The sequence below is a fragment of the Cataglyphis hispanica genome, chromosome 1, assembly GCF_021464435.1.
Source record: "Cataglyphis hispanica isolate Lineage 1 chromosome 1, ULB_Chis1_1.0, whole genome shotgun sequence".
NCBI lineage: Eukaryota > Metazoa > Arthropoda > Insecta > Hymenoptera > Formicidae > Cataglyphis > Cataglyphis hispanica.
In genome coordinates this window covers 17,905,600-17,929,466 of record NC_065954.1, presented here as the reverse complement: position 1 = coordinate 17,929,466, position 23,867 = coordinate 17,905,600, and the positions used below count along the sequence as shown (strand labels likewise).

Here is a 23,867-nt window from a genome sequence, read left to right as displayed (position 1 = left end):
GAATCTCACGAAAATAAGAACACGCTGGTATTTAATTAAGGAACGCTCTTAAAACTTGGGAACAAACTGTAACGAGTAAATCAAATTGAATAAATACTTTTAGAAAGTAAATCAAACAATTTTAGAGTGTGTTTTATTAATTCTTATTTGTCGAGCTGATTCAAATAATTTAGAAAGCATATATTCTTTCGGAACGTGCTTGACATTTCGTAAAATATTTTTTCATCGTGTACCGAGTATTAAATCGGAATTCCACAGCGTGAGTTTCGTGATATCTCCGGGGTGGTGATATAGGAGAAAGGGACGACTGTCGGGGCGTAAAAAAAAAAAGCGCGCATTCGACGAGCACGTACGAAACGGTGTCGTTAAGTGCGACTGACGCGTCATGATTCAACGTTCTGTCGTGGAAGAGGATTCGAAACGGAGAGCCTGCACCTGCAGGGCACTTTGAAGTAAGGTAGGTAATCCCTGCTCGCAAACGACGGCGACTAAGCCTCCATGATTTAGAAGCTCTTGGAGTATTTTAAGAGTCCCCTTTGCTCTACCACCCCCGAAAACAGCCGCTCGTACGAGCGCGTTCCAGCCTGCGTTTAGAGATGCAACATTGTCCACTGTTGTCTTGACTTTCCTAATCTTTCCATAGTTATACTATCGCTTTGTCGCGTTCTCAGCATCTATATATTATACGATGATAGTTTAATCTCTGACATTAGAAGAAATTGCTTTTCCAGGAAATAAAATATTTCAAGAAATCCAAAAAGTAATTAAATTTGTTACAATGTCGATTTATAAATAAAAGTTAATTTCGCGCGCAAATATTTGTTATTTAAATTTCTAATTGTATAAATGTATAAATATATAAATCTATAGTTATATAAATATTTGATATATACATAAAATGTCGCAAAACTGCACTATATTTTATATTTTTAATTATATTTTTAATTATATAAACATTCTTTTTTTAAGAACACATGTAATTTAAATAATGCCAGACAGATACAAATATCAGATATTATAATTTTTCAAAGTGAGCAGATATAAAATATAATTATTTGATTTTTTAATTTTTTTAAACACAATACAAAAAATGATCGCAATTATTATATATACTATAACAATAAGTAATATTTGTGTATAATGTGATTGATCATTGTTTCTCCATTCCGATTCTTTCGAGAAAACTTGTTTGACGATGAATAAGGATGCTGTAGCAGAGCAATAATAAAATTTATTCGCCGTGCAAGCACAAGGACAGGAGCAAACGATTCCGGAAACGTGTACGCGAAAACCAACCCGCCATAGAAGGGAGTTCGGATAAAGAAGAATGAAGGGAGTTGTCAGGATATTGTGAGGGAAAACGGGGAAACCTCTGGCTATCCACTGGCAATGGCCCTCTTCAACAACGTACCTCGAGAGCAGGCTAACATTCTGGGCTACCACCTTTTCCAACCTAACAACCACCCTCCTCCCCTTCCCTCTTCTCGCTCGTTGAATCTAATTACACCCGCCAAGACCCTCCCGTTTTAGAGAGTGAACGGAAATTCTCGGGAAATGAAAGAGAGAGAGAGAAAGAGTGAGTGAGAGAGAGAGAGAGAGAGAGAGAGAGAAAGGGAGAGAAAGAGAAGGAGGGACTAAGAGAACGAGGGAAAGAGAGATTGGATCCAAGAGATAGGGGAGTAATGGAGAGAGATAGAAGAAAAGCAGAGAGAGAGAGAGAGAGAGAGAAAAGCGAAGAGAGGGTGAACGTAGAGAAGCAGAGCGTTGCCAGGCGACGGGAGCCATCTTGGAGGGTTGCAGCCACTAATGGCCTAATGAATTTAATGGAGGCTCCCTGATATAGAGTAGCACGAGAATCGAGGTGGAGAATAACAGAGGCGAAAGAAGGGAAAAGGAAGAGACTGGACGTAGAAAGAGAAGGAGGCAAGTCGTCGTCTCACACGGCGACGACGTTCTCCGCGCTTCTAATTCTCTTCGATGTCGGTGAACACCAAAAGCAACGAACGGTGCGATTCCGACCGGAGAAACGACGAGGAAAGACGCGGTAGAGGAAAGACAGCGGATGGGAAAAAGGAGGAGAAAGAAAATCATCGGTTTTCTGGACTGCCAAGCGCGACGGGTACGGTGCATTAACCGAGCGTAGCAGCTGAAAGGGGATTGGTCTACCTCTCGGATTTTCGCAATTAAGTAAAGAATGAGTGTCTGTCGCTCGCGAGAAAAAAAAAACGACCATCTGCGCCGTGCCAACCTCTCGCAAAAATCGAGAATAACGAATAAGATAAAAATCGTAGCTCTGATAAATTCTGGAATAAAGTATAAAAAGCAACAGTTTTGTGAATAATCGTGATAAATTTTTCGAATGTAAAAGCAGTTATGTTCTTTATGTATTACCAAATTTTCGAATATATTGCAAATTGTAAATTATAATTACATATATATATATATATATATATATCTGTATAAGTAATTGTAAAATGATTGCGTATACCAGTTGCGTTCTATATCGAATGATTAGACTGGATTTCGTAAAATTAATTAACTTTGCCATATTATTAAAGTATCATCACGACATATATAATATCGCCGAATTCTTATTCTTATCTTAAGCTTATTTCCTCGCGAAGGAAATTCAAGAGATTCAAGATTGATCGTCGCACGCTTCGCTCACGCGTGCGCGCGGTGCATCGCGGATGCGGCGACCAAGAGAATGATTCTCCGCGTTAAAAAGAGGAAAGATTATGTTTACGGCAGGACGTTGTTTGCCGATACGTGCGTGGCAAACGATCCGAGAAGGCGAAAAAGTAATAACGGTTACAGGTGGCTTTTAAAACTCCCTCTCGACCCGTCGCGAAGGTTTAACTTCGTTAATTATTTCTAATTTTATCTAGCCTCTGCCGCTTCGACACTAACGAGTAGATCGACTAATTAGCGAATGTGAGACTGCGACTGTGTTATATCTGACAAACAAATCTTGTGCGAAGCGTTTTCAGTTGTGTGAAATTAACAGAAGTAAACGGACAACTGGCATAAAATTCAAAATTTAATTGAGAATGTTATTTGACTTGAATATTTATTGCCATTAAACGATAAATTTTCCTCGACTTTTTTATTATATATTTATTTTATTTCTTTAGATTTAATTAAAAAATATAAATAATTTTTTTATTATAATTTACATTATACTAGAATACATTATTATTGACACATATTAATAAAAATCGATATTATATATATTGATAGAAATATTTTTAAGCAGAATATATCGTAAAATATATTTGCAATTACTTTTAAACAAGATCAAAAAATATATGCTCTACTATTTAATAGAAATAAATTAATATATAATATGATAAGCGCGTGTGTGTAACAATGATTTGCCGCTAATGGAAAAGTCAATAAAACATCGAGTCTTCTAATGATGAAAACGCGCAGAAAACGATGCGCTTTTAAGTGCTGTGTAAACGCACGTCAGCGTAATTGAAGCGGCATAAAAAAAGCGCGATGATTCTCGTCGTTCTTCTATCTATGTCAACGTGGCATAGGTTACAACTGTATGTTATATATGGTTACTTATCTTTACAATAATCTCATATCGTACGCGGCGGTTATCAGCATGTAAACAACCCTTTCGAGAGGGGTCCCACGCGCGCACGTGTTTCACTCGAGATTTATCTGATTCGTTGCGACGCGTATGCGTGGATTCTCATGTAGGCGCGAGGCTTGGTCTCTATTGCGCCGCTTTGATCGAGCGTACTTTGCAGTCACGATCTCGTAAGCTCAATCGGCGTAATCGTGACACGGGAGTAAACGCAACGCTAAGCTTTATCGTAATTTTAATCAAATTTTTCAGTATTAAACACGTAAAATTGTTTACATAGAATATTGTTAAAAGTAATAACCTCTTGTTCGGTAGATATCACGAAGTTGGTAAAAAGTGATGATTATCATGTTATCAATAAATAGATAAATTAATTAATCAAATATTTATGATCGACAATTTCGTGTAAACAACAAATTGTGATTTTAATAAAAAAATAGAAATCTAATAAAAATTATCAAAGAAAGAAAATAAATATTTTTTTTTGTATTATATTATCGTGAATTATCGAGCTATTTATCAAGCTAGTTATATAAATAGACTTGAATCAATTAACGGATTAAATGTTCAATTTTAGGAGAGAAAAATGCAATGCAAAATTTAGATAAAAAAAGGAGATTCAATATTTGACTCAGTTGTGTCAAGCATTTTTTGAACCGTTGAAAGAAATAAAAGACGTCGAACGAGTAAGACAAAAGTAAGCCGCTGGGGAAGATCGGTCGACGCGTTTGCCGAATTAGAAATGAATGAAGGAGCCGACGACCTAAAAGAAAATGGGGCGACGGGGAATCCTGGGTAACCTCTCGCAGATGAGATAGGATTGAATGGACGTCGCGCAAAGGCGAGGGATAAGGTGGCGAGCGGAAAAAAGAAAAGAATGTATGAAGACGATGGATGAGAAAGGAAGGAAAATGTGATGGAACTAAAATCAAGAAGGGGAGAAGGAGAGACGGCACCAAATGAGCGGACAACGAAAGAGAAAAGGAGAGAGGAGCGAGAAAGGGCCACTGGGGAATACACGGGCGATGAGACGCGACCGGATGAGATGAGATGATAGTGTTGCATGTAGCGCGTGCGCGTACCGACTCAATAAACATCCGTAGAAGCCTCGGTAAGACCCGGGCCGCGCTCTGGATTACGGACGCTACTTTCCTTTATTTTTCCGGATGCAATGCTCACACCCCTTTCACTCTTTTTCCCTTTCGTCTCTCTCTCTCTCTCTCTCTTCCCCCTCTCTCTCTCTCTCTTTCTCGTTTAACCCTTGTTCTACCTTGGTCGCATTTTGCTTTCCTTCCACGGTTTTCCTTACTAGTCCGCCATCATCCTACGTTTCTTTCTCTCTCTCTCCCTTGCCTCTCACTCGCGCGCACTAGTTTTTCCCTTCCGTTCATATAAGCCACCGTCTTTTCTTCCTCTCTTTCTCTCCTTCACTTTCGACCTATCTCCATCCACGATTCCCTGCCCTTTAGCGGAACAGACGGGGACTCGTCACTCTTGGCGACTGCAGTTTCCCCCGCTTCAGATTGTTAACCTCCCGATCGAAATGGAAACTGCCTCGGTGTTCTATTCCCGGTTCCCGTATTCGCGAAACCGAGTTTTCGGATAATCCACTGATTTGTCCCGTAATCACGAGCCACTGGTCGTCGTCGATACCGCTGTGCTCGATGAATCGCAAGTCTCAAATAGCGCCGATACATAAATCGCGAATATTTATATCGTATAGTAAATTGTTAATTACTCCATATAGCGCTGGATATAAAATTACAAATATCAAATTATGATATAACAAGTATCGTAATATATACATAGATTTTTTTAAGAAGAAATTTTCCATAATATATTAGAATGTCGAAATATGATTTAAATAACTTCTTTGATGAATCTAGATTTCTATTATTTTGTAAAGAATTACAAACACAAGAATAAAGTAAATTCATATGTTATAATATATTATATATTATCATTCAAAATAATTTATATGTTTCTACATTAAATATAACGTCGTACACAAAGTGGCTTTTACAATTTAAAGCCATATATATTATTTTTTTTAATTTATTATTGCAGTTCTTTAATATGTAATATTAAATTTCCATAAAAATCTCAATCCTTTGTGGAAAGATCGAAAATTAAGATCGGTAGATTTGGAACATCTCGTGTCGAAGTCCGTGATATAAATCGAGGACTGTGTATATACGGACATAGTAGGCGAGGCGATTTCCCTTCGGGGGCGCAAAGCCGATAATCGATAAATCGAGCCGCGTTTAATCATTCTTTCGAGCGAACGGGCGAGCAAGCGAGCAGTTTTTAGCGCGAGCGACGCCCCCGCCGCCCTCCACCCCCGCCTTTCCCCGCCGCATCGGGCGAAAGACAACGAAGAGTGCCGCCTAAAACCGATAATTGGCGACCGAGATTAACGTTTCTGTTGTCTCTGACGACGGAATAATGTGTACACTCGTACCGGCCGGCTCGCCCGCTCTGCCATCGGCTCTGCCATGTGACTGCCATTAAAATCTCGGGAAAGCAGTGAGAGCGTAGAGAGCACCGGTCCGAGTCCCCGACAGATAGGTACATAAAACGGCTTTTACGATGAAGAGATTAGCCGACGGATTTCGGCGCGATCGCGAGCGATTACGCGCCTTATAATATTTTAGTACTGACGATTAAAGGATTGGCTTTGCAACTGATTCGCGAAACCTTTTCGCGGTATTTTCGAAGCACCATTTTAATAGAGGGTCCTCCTATCCAGAATTCACGTACAAATTCGATTAATCAATAATGAAATAGCAATTTGAATCTATTACATGAAAATTGTTTAAATTAATCATATATAAGATGCAAGATATTGAATATTATTACTTAAAGGAGATAAAATTTTCAGAATTAGATAAATAATATCCGTCAGCAGGAAAAAGAAAAAAAGTTGCAAAAGACCAATATCAGAGGCTTCATTCTGTTAAATCCACTCGCATAATTGCAATTATTTATTATAGAAATTACTTTGTTATCTGTTGATTTTTATTATATCGCGTGTTAAAATAAAATATGAAACCACGCTAAAAATGATATACGCTGATAAGGTATACTTTACGGAAATATCGCCGTTCTCGGCAGCTAATAAAAAGCGCGAGCGCGGAGGTGCTCGAATACGAAGCAAGGATGTTCACGATGATGAGTGGCGAAGGAGGAGGCGTAAAGGAACGGTGGAATAGGTACCTGAGAATGTGAAGTAGGGTGATTTTGCCGAGGCCTTCTAAGCGACGGGATTAAGTGCTACGTAAATTCTACGAGCCGCCGCCGCCGCCGCCGCCGCCGCGTTCTCCGTGCACATTCTTTCTTTTTTTTGTTGCATGGATAAAGAATCGCCGTCGCTCGGTTAGACGCATCGTCGACAAAAAGTGAAAGTTACTCGTGGATGTAAAAAAATTGCGAAAGGGTTTACAGGACTCTCAATGAGACGGAAGAATACTCCGCGTACCTACTTCCGCCGGATCATTACTTTATCGTAATAAGAATGGCAGAAATAGAGATAATTATATATTATATATATTAATTATAATAAAGTAGTAATAAATAATTTTATATTGATTTATAATAAAAAATAAGGATAGAATAATAATTACTTTATAATAAGAAAATTATAAATCAAAATTGTTATTTAGCAATTAATCAAAAGTGATTTAAGATGCAATTTTTAAAAGATAAAGAGAAAAGTCTAATTTAAAAAATGTTATTTATATAATAAAAAAAAATTTTAAATAATAAAATTTTTGTTTGTTAGCATGTTAAATTTTGAATAATTGCCATAATAATATAATGCTTCAATAAGTTATAGCTCATAAATTAATATTAAATATTTCAATTAAAATTTAAAAGTGTTTCCAAAACCAAGTTGTATAAAATTCGAATAGCAGATTTTGCTATTAGCCATCGCACATGACAAATTATTTATAAAACTATTTTGCTCATAAAATTATTCTTAGATTCTGTATCAAAATAATAGCTTTAAACTTGCTTTAGACGATTTATAATTTGCGGTAAAATTCAATATAAAATTTCTAATATTAATCATTTTGTGTATATCCTGAGATATAAACATGTATATTAATATATATATATGTATGTCGTATTATGTACATATGTTGATTTTTCTCAAATATATTTCCATATTATACAGTATAAATATATTAGAATATATAAAATAAAAAAAAAAATAATTTGAAATCAAATTTCGCAATATTTCTTGAGATTAATAGTTTATTTTTTTTTATTTTATATATTCTAATATATTTATACTGTATAATATGGAAATATATTTGAGAAAAATCAACATATGTACATAATACGACATACATATATATATATATATATATTAATATACATGTTTATATCTCAGGATAAGGTAAATTAAGTCAATATATACACATATACACATACACATATGCAGTAGTAAAAAAACGTCAGCCTACATATAAATCTATTTATGTATAAAACACTATATGATTGCAATAAACTGCAAATTGCAGCACACAATCGTGAATGATATGAAATAATAATCGAAATTAAAACCGAATACAACGCGTTTTAATTATTTAAAATAATTCCAGACAGCAGCGACATAACGGAAAACATAGCGTAATAAGAAATATGCATATAACTTCAAAATTACGATGTAACTATCACATACCTCATTCGTATTATCGGGAACCTCAATTTCTGTATCATTTTCGGCAGGTTTTCACAAACGATTAATATAATTACACGAGAAAAGAAACGCGCGCGGACTACAACTTGCAAGTGGCAACGGACATACTGTACATTTTGAATTTTTTTGGTTATGCAAAGAAGTACAGCTTGAGTGGTAACCTAACCAGCTTAAAACAAAAAGGTAACTAGGATATAAATCTAGGATACAAGTAAAACTAGGATATGAAATAAACGTTAACTAAATCACTACTTCTTAAGATATAATCCTAATAACATTAAATTAACTGTTTTAAGACAACATAAATATAACTAAAACATAATGAATCATAACTAAAAACATTATAAATTATGAATTAACTCTCTCGAAGTCTCGAATATGTATTTTAAGATCATAAGAAGGGCGATGGTGCCATCTAGCAGCGGAGATTTGAGAAGATTGTCGAGCCTCATGTGCATCGGCTGAGATTTTACGATGTATCGACGACAGAGCATTGCATATCTGAAAAGATATTTCAGAGAATTTACTCAACAGATTAATACTTATAGATAAGACAATATTTAAGATGGAAATATAGATATTTTGCAAGAATATATATTAATAGAAATATTAAAATATAACAGCCAAAATTAAAAAGTACATTGTATTTCTAGATTAAAAGTTTAAAAAATAAAATAAAGAACGAGAATTTAGAATATTTTGTATTATTTTGATATATATTTCAAATATAATTACTGTATAATTAATATGCTATAATTTCAAAAGAACAGAAAAGGTATAAATGCGCGAATTCACAATTCATAGGAATGACAAAAATCGATGTATTATTTTTAATAATTTATATATATATATATATATATATATATATATATATATATATATATGCAAAAGAGAGAGATATATTCTCATTTATAAATAAAATATTTATTTTTCTTATTTTCAACAATTCAGGGAACAACATTGTTTCAACATTATAGTTCATTATCAGTACATTTCGTTATCATCTATAAAAACTTATATAATATTGTAAAAAGGCTACCCCCAAAACATGGAATTCTTATTGAAATCAGTCAGATAGAATATATATATTGTGTTTAATATCGTTATGCTTACTTAGCACATCTGTCCTGTTTGCATGCGAGTTGAAAAATGTGCGAATTATACGCGTAAATATGTGTCGAAAGTTTGATGATTTACGAAATTGCATAACATCCCGAGTTTGGCATTGCAAAAGCGATCATCAATGTCATTCTCTACACATATTAATAATCACTCGCTGATATTTTCTTACGAAATATGCTACGCGCGTTCAATATCAGTGAATTCTCGTATAATGAAGGAGAAAGATTCTTTTTCGCGTCAGAAAAACATGTCAAATCCATGCCCCAATATTTTTCTAACATTATTCTTAAAATATTTATAAAAAAATGTCAGAAAAACGCTAAATTATTATTAATTCATATCGAACAATTTGAAACGTTCCAGTTTCCTTGAAATGTATGAAGATAAATAATGTATAAGGATAAATAATAATTTTAACAAAAATGTGTTTCAAAGATAAAAATTAAGACTTATATAAAAATTAAGACTTAATCGCAGCAGGAATTGGCTACAAAATTTCATCCCTTCATTGTTATAATTTTTAAAGATTTATTTTTGTTATAAATCTTTTAATAAATCCAGTAAGTTAAAATTTTTTTATATAAAAAGTCTAATATAAAAGATTTATATTTATACCATTAAATATATTTTTTATTTGGAATTTAATTGTAATTTTAAAGAATATTTTTAATAACACTGATTAATTAATTAATATTGACTTATCTTTAATCCTGCTAAGATTAAGGATTTAAAAAAAGAACGCAGGCGTGAAGCAAATAAAATTGTTTATCCTTCATATAATGATAAAAGTGAAGGATAAAATTATTTAACAACGAAACAAATATAAATAATGATATGGAATGCATATAAATAGAGCTGCAGAACGTTGTAAATAATTATCCTCAGCAAATATCTTTTTCTACTTAAAAATTGTAATCTATATTTCCTAATAAATTTTCAAACTATCGATACGCATATACTCGCAATGGATTTTGTATCTCACAAGATGTGTTCTTTAAGATACCGTAAAACGGCGGTTCCGCAATCAGAGACGACCAAGCCTTCATTATGCAAGCACAATCCATGGCGAGAACGGATGCTGTAACAGAATATTTGCAGTCATAAATCTTGAACTTATTACAGTGTAATTCAATGTAGTTTTAGTAGTCGTAAGTTTTTACGAGATTTTAAATATTATAATTGATAAACTTTTTTAACGCAAAATATATCTTGAGCTTTTACGCATTCATTCAAATACATATTATATGTATATAATAAATATTTATGTATTTTATGTAGAATTAATATTTCTTTCTCCTTAGTAGTAAATATTAAAAATACATAAAATATATAGATATTCTTAGACACGACTGCAAATGTGGACTATACTTAATATTGCGAAAATGTGGTTAAACGCAATTTACAGTAACTGTGTCACCGTCAGTCGCAACCGGCATTGAATTATGACTATTATTTCATATACCTGGCTGGCCATCGAAATCCGTATGTCATAATGGCCTACTGCTTGGACATCCATGATTCATTCTGTATTCCACATAAAGCATTCCGCTGTTATGCCAGTAATACAGAGCTAGCACCACCAATGCGTGCCACCATTGATGCGACGAACCGACATAGTCTACCCAGCCTATCCAGCCAGTAAAAGCATATTACTTATTTCAAAATATGACAATGTGCAGTTATACTATTATTTAGTAAAGCATGTTGTACAGAAGACTATTACATGAGAACGAACGCGATAATTGGCGATCGTTGGTAATAATTACCCGGGCAAAATCGTTCGGGTATCTTGAACATATAGAACGCAAATGCTATCGCGTTAATAATGTACATTCCTATCACTCTCGGAATCAGCAACTTAACGATCGGATTATCGAAGCCGCCCATCGCGATGGTCCAATGCAGCGTTGGCAGCACTCCATAAATCGCCCAGCACACAAACACAGCTAGCTTAATATTACCATTGATGTTCAGGCTCGGTATCTGCAGTATCATCGCGAAAATGAAGATTGCGAACACAGTTATCAGGTAGAACCATTGTAATTCCTGTAAAAAATTCATTGATTCGAAATCGGCTTAATTTATCGATTACGTTAATACACATTACGGAATTATAAAAATATTTTAAATATTTTTCCGTAAATTTTTCGAATACAATAATATATCATATATAATATGTATGTACAATAAATTAAAATAACCTAAAGTTTTCCGTAAAGTTATAATTGAAATAATAAAAAATAATAAAAAAAACTAGATAAAAATTGATGTGCGCGCTTTACCTTGTGACACCAGAAAGCATAATAGACACCAGACAAGTAGATCGATAACATGCTCAGAGCAATACCGAACAAGTCGAAAGATAGGAAGCACCAGTAATCCTTTTCGCTTCGACACGAAAACGTGTGATATACGGACGAAAGGATCATACATATCTAAAGGCAATTTTATTTATTTATTTCGCCATATTTTATGACACAAAAATAATTCTTTTGTTGCATTTTTTTATTTTCTTACCTGAAAACAAAGAAGTAACAGGGACACGATCAATTTGTCACTGAACGGCGCGTGAATATTTAACAGACAGAGATCGTATAGAGTCAGACCAAAGAAAAGCATCCAGCCAAAGATGTGGCTCCATATGTTCACGGTCTCGTTTGTCCACCAAAATATGCTACAAAACGCAAACGCAACGTTTCCGTGAAAAAGCACTGTTGCTCGCGTCGAGATACGTATATCTATTATCTTAGAGGCCCGTTTATTACTCTATTATGAGTTGAGAAATATTACCTTTCGAGGCATAGTTTGGTAGTCAAGCAGCTTCGGTAGCCACGCCGTATGTAAGGATTATATTGAAGAAATTCTGGCGCCTCTTCGAACCGGAGCAACCGTCTCATATCTTTCTCTTCCTCCGGTATAACTTTTTCCTTGGCTGTCGAGTCGTCGCATGCCTATTTAAAAATAAAAAATTCAAACATATTCAATATATCCGAACACAAAACTAAAAAAAATTAAACATTTGTTTTGTACAATATTCTCCAGACTTTTATTTTGTCCGAATAGTAACGTGTGTATTCAATATTTTATGCAGTATATATTAAAAGCTACGTACCTTCTTTTTAATTGTAGTCTTTACGTAGCAAATTGAAAAAGATATGAATTTTTTTTTTTAAATAATCGTAATTTTTTAATCATAAACTTAAAAAATTGCTCTCGAATTAAACTTCAAAGTGTCTATTAAAAAGTGAAATTCTGAATGAATAAATTTTCAGTGTATACATATTAATGATTAGATCAAATATTTTGTCATTTCCAAGTTATCAGAGGAATTAACTATTATCGCTGTTTGTGCGCTCTTTGTCCAGCTTATCGCAAAAGTTATAAAATTATATAATAGACTTATATAAGCTACATCTTTTCTAATTATTACAACAATAACAAAAATTTATTGATGTATATTACATTAACTATATAAAACAAATTTCCATTCAAAATCAGACAAAAATATCATTCATAAACTATATTGAGGGAATCAAACAAAAAAATATTATAAGCTAGATTATAAACTAGATATATATTATATATATGTATATGTATTTTTCAAATTAGAGATTCTTTATCTCTGACACAGTTTATATGTATTTATAATAGCTGAATAATATATTCTGAATATATATTTATAATATATATTCAAAATATATTCTCATATTTAAAAAAATAATATTTCTGTATGAAAAATAGCACATTACATTGAACAATAATCTATTCAGTAAAAGCGATGTTCTATTTTTTGTCTTACGCTTGTAATCGAACCTTGATTTCAATAATCGATAAAGGTATCTTACATAAGAGAAAAGAATGACACTTCGTTGCACTCATAGTATTCTGAACAATACGAAGTGCTTCCATCGCTTTCATTCGCTGGCATTCCTCAGCAATGTAAACTGTCTCGCCAACAATGGGATGTGATGACTTTACAGTACAATAAGTTTCCTTTTTAATCTAACATAATTATTTATAATTATCAAATTATATATAATTCTTTTTATATCCCATGATATACTTTTATAATAAATAGATAATAATAGAAAAGAGCTAAAATTTCAATATATTAATAGAGAAATTAAACGCGCAAATTAAAGAGATTTTCATTTATATTTGATTCTCTCATTAAGCTAATATAATTCTGTGTTACATATAAATTTTACCAAATTTGTTTATAAATATAAGAAATAAATTCTTAATGTATAGAATTTGAATCTCATAATATCAAAAATATTGAATTTAATCAAATAATAATTGACTTATTCATTTATTTAATTATTTAGTGATTTATTTGTTTAATTCAGGATACGGACCTATACACTGACAATGAGTAATATTTTATCAAAACACAAAATCATTCGAGAAAATTGAAGATGTCGAGAAAGCGATTTTAATGTTTCTAAAATATGCTCCTAATGATTCGCAGAGAATCGCAGACGAGGATGCAGATAAAGAACGTTTTAGTCATACTACATCTCTCAGAGATGCGGTAAGTAGGCCACAACGGGACCTGCCTTTCATCCGAGTGTGTCAAGTTTACGCCGTCTGCTTTCTTCTCGCGGCTGTCTATAACTAGCGAAATCGATTTTCGTCATTGCATTGGCAACATTCACCATGGACGCGGTTATCATTACGAGCAAAACAGGATAATGATCGAATAATATCGGTTTTGCCAGAACGTAATTTTAAACCATAATATACACCTCTGATGTAATAGATACCGCATAATTAACAGTTAATTGTTTTTATCTGGTCAAACACATGGTTAATGTATTTCTACTGAAAAACTGCAAATAATTAAATTTTTTTGCGAAGTAGATTTTATTTAGATATCGATTTTTATGACAATGAAAATAAAAATCCTGTTAATTATCCTAGCAATATACGCACAGGAAAAGGAGAAATGTAAAATTATAGTTTATCGCGCAATCTAGAAAGCCGCATGTCTTCAATTTATAAAAAACGGAAGTAACTGATTCTGATAAGAAATGGAGCATATTAATTGTCCTCTTACATGAGTCGACAATTTCCGGAATCAAGTTACTGATTGCTCGTAGTAAGTTTTCCGCAAAGTATACTATTTTTGTATCGTCATTTGCAATGACATGTCAAATTCGCGTGAAATAATCGCACGGCATTTATTCTGCACATTTGCTTTTAATTTCTTTTTATGCCGTTTCTCTCATTTATTCTCGAGTTTTTTTTTCCTATAATTATTTCTAATATATTCTGGATTTAATTAAAATCTTTTATGCAACGCAATCAGTGTATTACATATGGAATATCGTCTGACCTTATTGACAAGCGGCTTGCTTGCTTCTTGAGCCAATTCAGATTGCTTTTCATGACTATTATTGTTGCGCCGTTGATCATTATTAGACTCTTTTTCACAGTGGTCGCTAACCTCCTCTACGCCCGCAAGTAGTTTCATAATTCAAACAGGATGGATCTTTTATGTAACTCCTGCTTCCTGAAAGAAAAAATATAATAATAAAGAGAGATTACAGATTACACTATTCACCGCAATAATATCTGTGATAATACTACTGTCATAAACGCGCTCTAATATATAATCTTTATTTGAAACATTATGTAAAATTAAAGACATGTTAAATAATTATATTTGAAAAGACAAGATTATATAAACGTATAAAATTTCCGCATATTTGCATTTAAAATTTAAGAGAATTTGAAGAAATTTAAGAGAATTTTGAAATCTGAGCCTGATAATTTAGAAAGCCAATAATTATATGTTCTATTAGCATTGTTTTATAATCAATATTAAATATGCATATTTAGAAAAGTATAATAAAAAGGTGACATAATAATTAATAATTTATATCAGTTCTTGTTCACAAACAAGTTCTTGTTCGTCTGCAACAAGATGTGTATATGTACGTGTGTGTGTGTGTGTGTGTCCTTGGTTTTTATTTTTTATGAAACTTGGATATCAGATTTGAAAGACTTATGATGTCGATGCACGTAATTTTCTCGAAAAAAGATTGCCCCACACAAATAGAAGGTAAGCAAGAACCATCACAAACGCTTTCTTACGCGATGCGGTCTAAATGGAAACAAATTTCCTTGTACCCGAATAAAAAATTGGTACATCGGTGAGAGAGAAATTTCTTGCAAAGAGAAAAATTGCAAAACCGCGCAAGAGGAAAAATTAAGAAACGCGCAATTAACTTTCGACCGCCCGTCCGTAATCGAAAGATTAAAAATCTCGCGGTTAATTATATCGAAAGAACGTTGGATTAAAATTTTAAGTACGAATTCTAATCGTTAATTTTCAACATAGATGGAAATTAGATGGAAATGTACGCAAATGTCAACACACATCGCGCGGATTGTGCTAAGTGCGGGCAAAAAAGCATGCTCCGAGATTGTATTGTCCTAGTTGTCTTTTTTTTTTTATTCAGACTCCGAGGGGAGAGGAGAAGATACCTGTTCACTCTCGACTCTCTACGTCACGCGACATCTAATCTATGAGAAAGTTGAAGGCGCTCTTTGGAATTCGTTGAGATTGTACTACACTTGGTGAAAAGTATGATCGTGCAGATTATATTTTCACCATTATACGAGCAGGAAATAGCGTGTCCACGTAATGATTCGTACAATTCCGAAGTTTTGATCTTTTCTACGAATTACAGCGTTTCACGTATATTTATTCATTCTTTCTTTATATTATGTAGATAATATTGTACAAATAATAATAATGATGCAGTGATTATGTTAATTGATACAAAAATAATGATAAAGTCTTCAAATAAAAAAATGTGTCGCGTATTTACATACAAATTTCATATACTATTTTAATATTAAATTTTTCCAATAATTTGTTTTAATATTTACATGTTTAAAAATCAATGTCGAAGAAACTTATTACTTATATATGCGTTATCCTACTTATTATTTAAATATGTGTTAACTTTAAATATATTTATATCTCTTAGCAAATAAGTAATATTGGTATGTGAGAAAACACGCATTCTTAATACTGCGTTCTTCACGAAAATTTCCATGAAATTTATGTGCAAAACTGCAGATCATTGCTATTGCTAATGAAAACTGCATTTTAATAGGTACAAATTTTACGCTCGTACATAAGTTTTTATACAAATTTATACTTTTGATACTTAATAAGTAATTACGTCAATCATGCAGTATAATGGATAGTGCACTTGTTGTATCTCACGAACTTAAAAATTAGAAACAAACATTATTGTTTAATAATATGATTCTACAATCTGTAAAATAGATGAAGACGCGTGTCTGTTATCGCTCTTATTTATTACATTAATAAAAAGATTTAGCTGTTATTATTAAAATCATTAAATACACACAAATATATATTTTCGTGTAGATATTCTTAAATAATCTGCATTAATTTAAAAAGATTAGTATGAAATATTGATTTATATAACGCTCTATATATGTTTAATTAATTTAAAATTATTCATCTTAATATTATTGTACATGATAAATCTTCAATTTAGCAATTGACAGTAAATTGAATAACTGCAAAATGATAGTATTTTCGCTATTACGTGTGCATCACATTATGAAATTTATGCAATGGGTCAAGTTAATTGGCCTATAATCGCATCAATTATTAATTTATCGATTTTATTTATGTTATTAGTTCCTCAGATTTGCGAGAACAAAGTCCTATTGTTTACTATCGTAAAGCACTGTGAGAGTAAGATGACATTGAATACATCGAGCGAAATGTGCGTTCAGTGCCAGCTTTGATGCAGAGTTTGTTTGCCTCTGCATCAATTATTCAGGCATCACACACACATTTTAACTTTGTGTGCTCCAGAATGTAAATTTAAACACATACGAAACTTACGAAAAAACTTTTTATCAATACTGATTGTGAGTGGAAACTATCTGATCGCGCTAATGTAATATATAAACAAAATATTTAATTAATTTATCATTAATCGATAATGTTTATTACAATTCTATCATGAAAACATTTTCAATATTTTCATAATTTTTTTCCTATAAAAGATGACTACAATAAATCGTCAAACACAGTCTTATTTTTGTTATAAATTTCTCGTTTATAAAATTTCTGTTTTTTCAATATTATAAAAAAAGCATATATTATCTCTTAAAATCTGTTTAATCTGATTGTGAAAAGTTAATTATTATTTTAAATATTATTATAAATAAAAAATGATCTTCAAAACGTACCCTGCAGAACGGCTATCGACAGTTTTGCAGACAGTCGAAGAAACGGAGGGTCACATCGAAGTCTCGTTGCTCGTTCTATCGGCACATTGGCAAATTCCTCGCATGTGCGAGTCTCCACCACGTATTAAGTCGCAATACGATCGACCGTACTGAGAAGGCGGTAAGCAGAAGACTGGCAGTGAGCGGCAGTGACGACGATGACGACGACGGTGGCAACAGCGGTGGTGACCAGCACGGGTACGACATCAGCCAGGGTCGCTCTCGATGCGTGCCGCATGAGGAACCCACACTCAGAAACCGCTCAAAATCCCCTTTGCACGTTCCAGATATAAAGGGGAACGAATTAATACTTTCACTATTGCTCGGACAGCGAGTATCCATTCTGTTTTTCGCAGGTTTAGGATCAGTCGATCACCGAGTAGCCTTTATCAATCGAGACACTCTCCTATTCATACAAACATATATATATATATATATATATATATATATATATATATATATATATATATATATGATTATATATGATTATATAAGATTAATTTATAGATTTATTTCTTATTAGTAGTATGCATGTTGTTTTTTTTTATTTTACAATATTTTACAAAATTTATCTTGGCAAAATTTTCTTATTGAAAAGATTCCTTTTTCATTTGCTACTTTTTACTACTTTGTTTTTCCAACGTTCTTTAAAACATTCTTTTGTAAAAGTTATATAAATTTTTGGTTGGACATTTGTGAAAACTTATTCTTTTTTGTCTCAAATTATTTGAATAAAATATGTCTACATTTAATGGATTAATGCTTGATTATTAAGTCATAACACACGACTCTATCCATATATACATCTTTCTCTTACATTTTTATTTAAAAATTTTTATTTGATTATAGTTTTAGCAAAAGTTTCTCCATCATTTTCAAAGTATCTTTTCGTTGAAGACGTAAGGATCGCGTACAAAAAAATTTTTGCAGCATCGATTTCATGTTACTTTCACATAAGTTGCTTCGCGCTGACATTGAAGATTTGAGAGACACGTGAACGGATGATTAAGACTTTCGAACAAAGCTGACGTTGATAATATTGTTGTAACTCTGGCACGAATCTTCAATTACATATAGTTTGTAAACGGTAAGTAATATGATGAATATATAATGCGAAACATAAATAATGCATCATATTATCATATTATCGACTCATTGTGCGCACGCTCGAATCTGTGATTGACCGCGAAGAAAAAAAAGATTCGCTATTATTATCTTATCATCATGTGAACTTTATTATATAAAGGGCTAATGCTAAAATATACACAAGATAAGTTATTAAAAATGTTCATTATTGCGGTAGTAATAATTAATTATACACATGAATAGAGTCATTTTCTCTACTAGAGGTGAACGATGATCAATTTTCTTTGAGGACTATAACTTTTAAATACCAGATTCGACGTGTTTACTCGTAATTAAATTACAGCAAGTACACGTTCGTATGAGACAAGGTCGGCGTAAACAGCGGGTCGCCGTATTACATACTAATCGATTTGTGTCTGTGTTGTGTATGTGTATTGTGTTTATGTGTGTCTTCTCTAGATTCTTTTAATCGCCCCATCAGCTTGCCATATTTAAGCACCGATTACATCGAGACGCTTCGTTATAATGCGTGCTTTTGTTTTCGCAAGACAAAGTTGTTTTACTTATGCACTAATTAAGTAATTATATTTTATGACGTATCAGATTTTATTTATCTATGATTAGAAGCCAAAACACATTGCTAGCACCATTAAATAGTGCAATTATGTAGTTTCATATAATCTTAAACAAACTATCGCGCTGAATGACATTTCGCAATTTAACAATACATCTTGTTCATTTTGTATATAGCTAGGTTTTTTTAAGAAATAATATGTAATCACATCGCTTTACTCTTACAGCCACATTATATTAGAAATACAGTATTGAAATTGCAATATTTAAATAAAATTTTATTTTAATCTATTATTTGTTCAGCAGAGTAGATAGTACGATCGTGTGATGCAAATTTATTTTGTAGATGAAAAAAAAAATATCGAAAGGAAAGGAGCGATCACGAGAACTAAATTAAAATAATAATAATAAAAAATTGCTGTTTAAACAAATGCAAATCTGCATGCAAAACAGCAGTAAAAGTATAGATATGAGTAAACTAACGTCGCGACGGATGACGAATGCGAATTCCTGACTCGCAAAACGCGAACGCACATCTTACTAATAATGTGTATTTATATACTATAGTACGAAGACGAATCGCCGAGATTTTAGGAATCCGATGACATCTCTTCACGTCGTCGACATATTTGTCGCCTAATTTATAACGCGATTTATATGAATTTAAATAATCGGAACTTAATCGCTCCCTTATATACTGATAAATAGTGACACCAACAGTTTTTCACATCAGCTTCAAAACTGACAACCGAAAGGGATTACGAGCGTGACACGAGCTATTCACACTCTTATTATTTTCGATAAATTAATTATAGTGAAGACCCACAAAACTGCAGGTACATATGCCAAAGGTTAAATAATTATACATGTTTTTTTATATCTAGCATTTTTATGTACTTCCGATTATTTAAAGTCGCATGGTTGCCATCTGCCAATTAATATGCATAATTAAATTACTACACACACACACACACACAGGAACCAAAAGCACAGATTTCGAGTTACTCGTAGAATTTGTTAGGTATAAGGAATTTTAATAATTGAACAAAGCATACACGTACAGTTTCAGTAATATTTATATATATATATATATATATATATATATATATATATATATAGCCCAGTCTTACAAAAAGAGTGACCACATTGTTCCAAGGGACGGGCAAACATTGCTCACTTGCGTTAAGACTAACAATCGATGTGCTATCAGTTCAAAGTTTCCATTTCCACTGAGACAGTAGGTATCATAATATTACAATTATTATAAGCACGATAATTCAAAATCAAATCTATTAGATTCAAATACAAATCCTACTTTCACTCTTCTACAAATTACTTCCATTTTTTTTATTTATGAAAAACAAAGCGGACAAGTTTTTGTTATCTGATTTAGTGTATGTAATGCTTGGTGATCACCTTCAAAATTGCCTCAATTGCCATTGTGGCAACATCTTAATATTCGCGGGCTTCCCGAACCGTGGGAAGTTCAGATCGATCACGTTTGTCTGAGGATTCCTCGAGCCCGAATACTGGCTTAAAAGTTTAAAAGTATACGAGCCATAGCTAATTTCAATCGGTGCTGATGCGTAAGTGGCAATAGGCTGGGGCTGTTTCTTGGTGGTGTTTGGATGTTGAAGTCAACGGAGATTGGCGCATCACATGGCATACTTGCGCGTCCATTCACGTGCCAATTCATTGTACTTCTCCCTATCGGTTTTGTATATCCTGGCTATCTCTGGTACCAGTGGATCATCTGGATTTGGATCACACAGCAAGGAGCATATTGACAGTAACACTGTAAAATAATCAATGATCTTAGGTTAGATTTATAGTGTCATTAATATAAAATACATATTTTCAAGCACTTAGAGATGACAAACATACCCTTTGATATAGTGAGTGCAGGAGACCATTGCGATCTTAATATATCCAAACAAATACTTCCATTACTGTTGATATTAGGATGATAGATTCTAGTCGTAAATGCGACCTGTAAGCAATTAATGATAAAAGATTATATGTGGCAAACTTATTTCTGTAAAATTAAAAATTTTATTTGTGTAATGTGTTACATACCTTAGGTGGTTTGAATGGGTAATCTGTCGGAAAGTGTATTGTTAGGAAAAATACCCCTCCTTGATACGGGCTGTCGGGCTGAAAGAAAATTGGAATATATAAATCTAATATATACATTCATTAATTGATAATCAATATTGCTAGTTCTTGATAATGTATATGTTTATTAATCTATTCGGAGAAAATCATTGTGTCATGTAAAAAAAAAACGAAGTATATAAACTATAATGATCAAGTTAATCACAAGTCAATAATTTTTTAATATATTTTAATATATACACTAACTTTTGTATACAAAGTAGATTCAAAAAGATAATAAAATTTTTATAAGAATATATATCACTTACTGGTCCCATGATAGTTGCCTGCCAGTGGAATACTGGAAAAATATTACGTCCAATAGTTACATGCAAATAATTATTAAATCATGATATAAGTTATATGTTTATTTTAATATAATTTTGATATGTAGATAATCAATAGTGATATCTAAAAAGTGCAATTCAAACAAGATCTTCTCTGGAATGTCAAGTCTGTGAGATCTAGAACTTGATATATCGATATAATATTTATATACATATATATATATATATATATTTTTTATATTATTCTAAATATTCATTTATTTAGCAAATGCTTGTTACTTACAATCATCTCCCACAGGTCCAGCCGAGCATTGTGCTGGCGGATCTCTGCCAAGGTCCTGAAGTTCCTGAAATTACAAAAAATAATTACAGAAAATAATCTTAAAAAGATTCTAGAAAATGTCTGCCTATATAATATTCACAGGAGAGAGAAAATATTATTTTATATTATCTTAATTGATATCTTAATTTATAAGTAATAATATATTTTACTTTATTATAAATAAAACTTTTTAATTAGAAACAAAATGTGTAAATTTATGTTTGGAGTAAAAACATAGATTCCCTTTATTTTTCTTATTATATAGCAATAATTTTGCATATATTGTCTTTTTTCATTAGAAGAGTTTTGCTATTTATAAACACATATATGTAATATTTTCTTGACAAATGTAGAACTTTCTAGATAATTCTTATACATATTGCCTATTAATCAGACGTAAAATTTTGCTCTTATAAAAAGAATTTTCAAATCAAGTCTATTCGCGTCTATTTACTATATATAAAATCTCTTGTATAATATCTTTATAACAATAAAAAATAAAAATAAAAAAACATTTAAATATCAATAACTATATAGTATATTACATCGTTTGAATATTCAATCACTCTAAGATTGCATCAGTTATTAATATTAAAATGCCATAAATAATGGAGATGAAATAAAAATTATAGAAATAGAAGAAATCTTTCGCTGGAACTTTACAGTCTCAATGAATCTAAAATTAAGCTCTTCGATACTTAGTATCATAGTCCATTCGGTGATGAATAATACGAATGACAAATCAAATATTATTGGCTTTCATAATATGGTGACGCACTGTATCAAGCAATTCACTTTAATGTACACATGAGATTTTTACAGCAAATCAAAAAGGAAGAAAAAAATTGTCATGAGCACTATAAGATATATGGGGATAAGTGTGAAAAACACAAAAGCCTAACGAAGAGCACCAAAGGAGAGATTTCAGGAACTATCTACAAGCTGATATACTGGAGCACGCGTATACAGGAGCAAAGTGCATAAAATACACGTTTTCGCGTTACTTCCGGCAATCTCTCGGAACAAAACTACACAGAATCCCTTCGGAATTCCCACTGTCATCGTGGCCGAGTCCGGCTGGGGGGCGGCCGATTCGCGCGGTCGCCATCTCCGCCATGCCGGTGCACGATGATCGCGGCCTCGGCGTCGGCAACGGCGACGAAAGGCCACACCGAAGATGGACCAGGCCGTTGAACGTTCGCCCGTTCGTTCACATTGCTACACATTAGCTCGACGAGAGTGCTCGTTAAGGGCGTAGAATCGTGCACGGCGGATCGCGACAACGCCCGGTTAGGCCGCGACTTCAACACGAACGGCCGAATTACGGCACCACGTACCTTATTAATTCGCTTTAAAGCCATTTGACGAACTGTGTGTTGATATTAACTGGCTGCAAACCAGACAGCGATACCCGCTAGCCGTGGATCTTTGATTAGGGATTGCAAGATGGCTGCCTTCTAAACGTAGCCCGACTGCGCTGGTCAAGCGCGCTGTCGCGAATCGCGCACGGTCAAACACGCGAACGTTTCACGTACGGAAAGAAGCGATGGATTTTCCAGGCCGTAGGCACGTCGGTCGCGTTTTTATCGCAACACTTTTCGCCACCGTTGAAACGCCACGCGAGCACAGCTTATTCTTTTCAATCTCACAACCGGGCCAAGGCAGCCGCCGCGGATTTCCTTTTATCGGCGCAATCAGCATCTTTTTTTCACCTCGTATGCGCCATCGCCG

The 23,867-nt window shown here is 33.0% G+C and overlaps 2 protein-coding genes across 3 annotated transcripts; both read right to left on the bottom strand.

Annotated features, from left to right (window-relative positions):
* Window positions 1-8,655: 8,655 nt before the first annotated feature.
* On the bottom strand, window positions 8,656-18,030 carry LOC126859015 (progestin and adipoQ receptor family member 3). Of its 2 annotated transcripts, XR_007688739.1 has the most exons (9): window positions 17,676-18,030; window positions 14,764-14,940; window positions 12,216-12,376; window positions 11,943-12,099; window positions 11,708-11,860; window positions 11,192-11,471; window positions 10,888-11,052; window positions 10,429-10,503; window positions 8,656-8,804 (listed from the first exon to the last, which is right to left on the bottom strand). XR_007688739.1 is itself a non-coding variant. In XM_050609878.1 (8 exons), the coding sequence occupies exons 2-7, from the start codon at window positions 14,899-14,901 to the stop codon at window positions 10,913-10,915; spliced, it is 1,029 nt and encodes a 342-aa protein (XP_050465835.1). In that variant the 5' UTR covers window positions 14,902-14,940; window positions 17,676-18,030; the 3' UTR covers window positions 9,212-10,503; window positions 10,888-10,912. The 2 variants fall into 2 exon arrangements, 1 of the variants encoding a protein (XP_050465835.1); XM_050609878.1 differs by lacking the exon at window positions 8,656-8,804 and having other exon boundaries at window positions 9,212-10,503.
* Window positions 18,031-18,985: 955 nt separating this feature from the next.
* Window positions 18,986-23,826, bottom strand: LOC126859252 (ubiquitin-conjugating enzyme E2-17 kDa). The gene is made up of 6 exons (XM_050610342.1): window positions 23,474-23,826; window positions 22,098-22,161; window positions 21,797-21,828; window positions 21,450-21,527; window positions 21,258-21,363; window positions 18,986-21,168 (listed from the first exon to the last, which is right to left on the bottom strand). The coding sequence occupies exons 1-6, from the start codon at window positions 23,495-23,497 to the stop codon at window positions 21,029-21,031; spliced, it is 444 nt and encodes a 147-aa protein (XP_050466299.1). The 5' UTR covers window positions 23,498-23,826; the 3' UTR covers window positions 18,986-21,028.
* Between the last annotated feature and the right edge of the window lie 41 nt (window positions 23,827-23,867).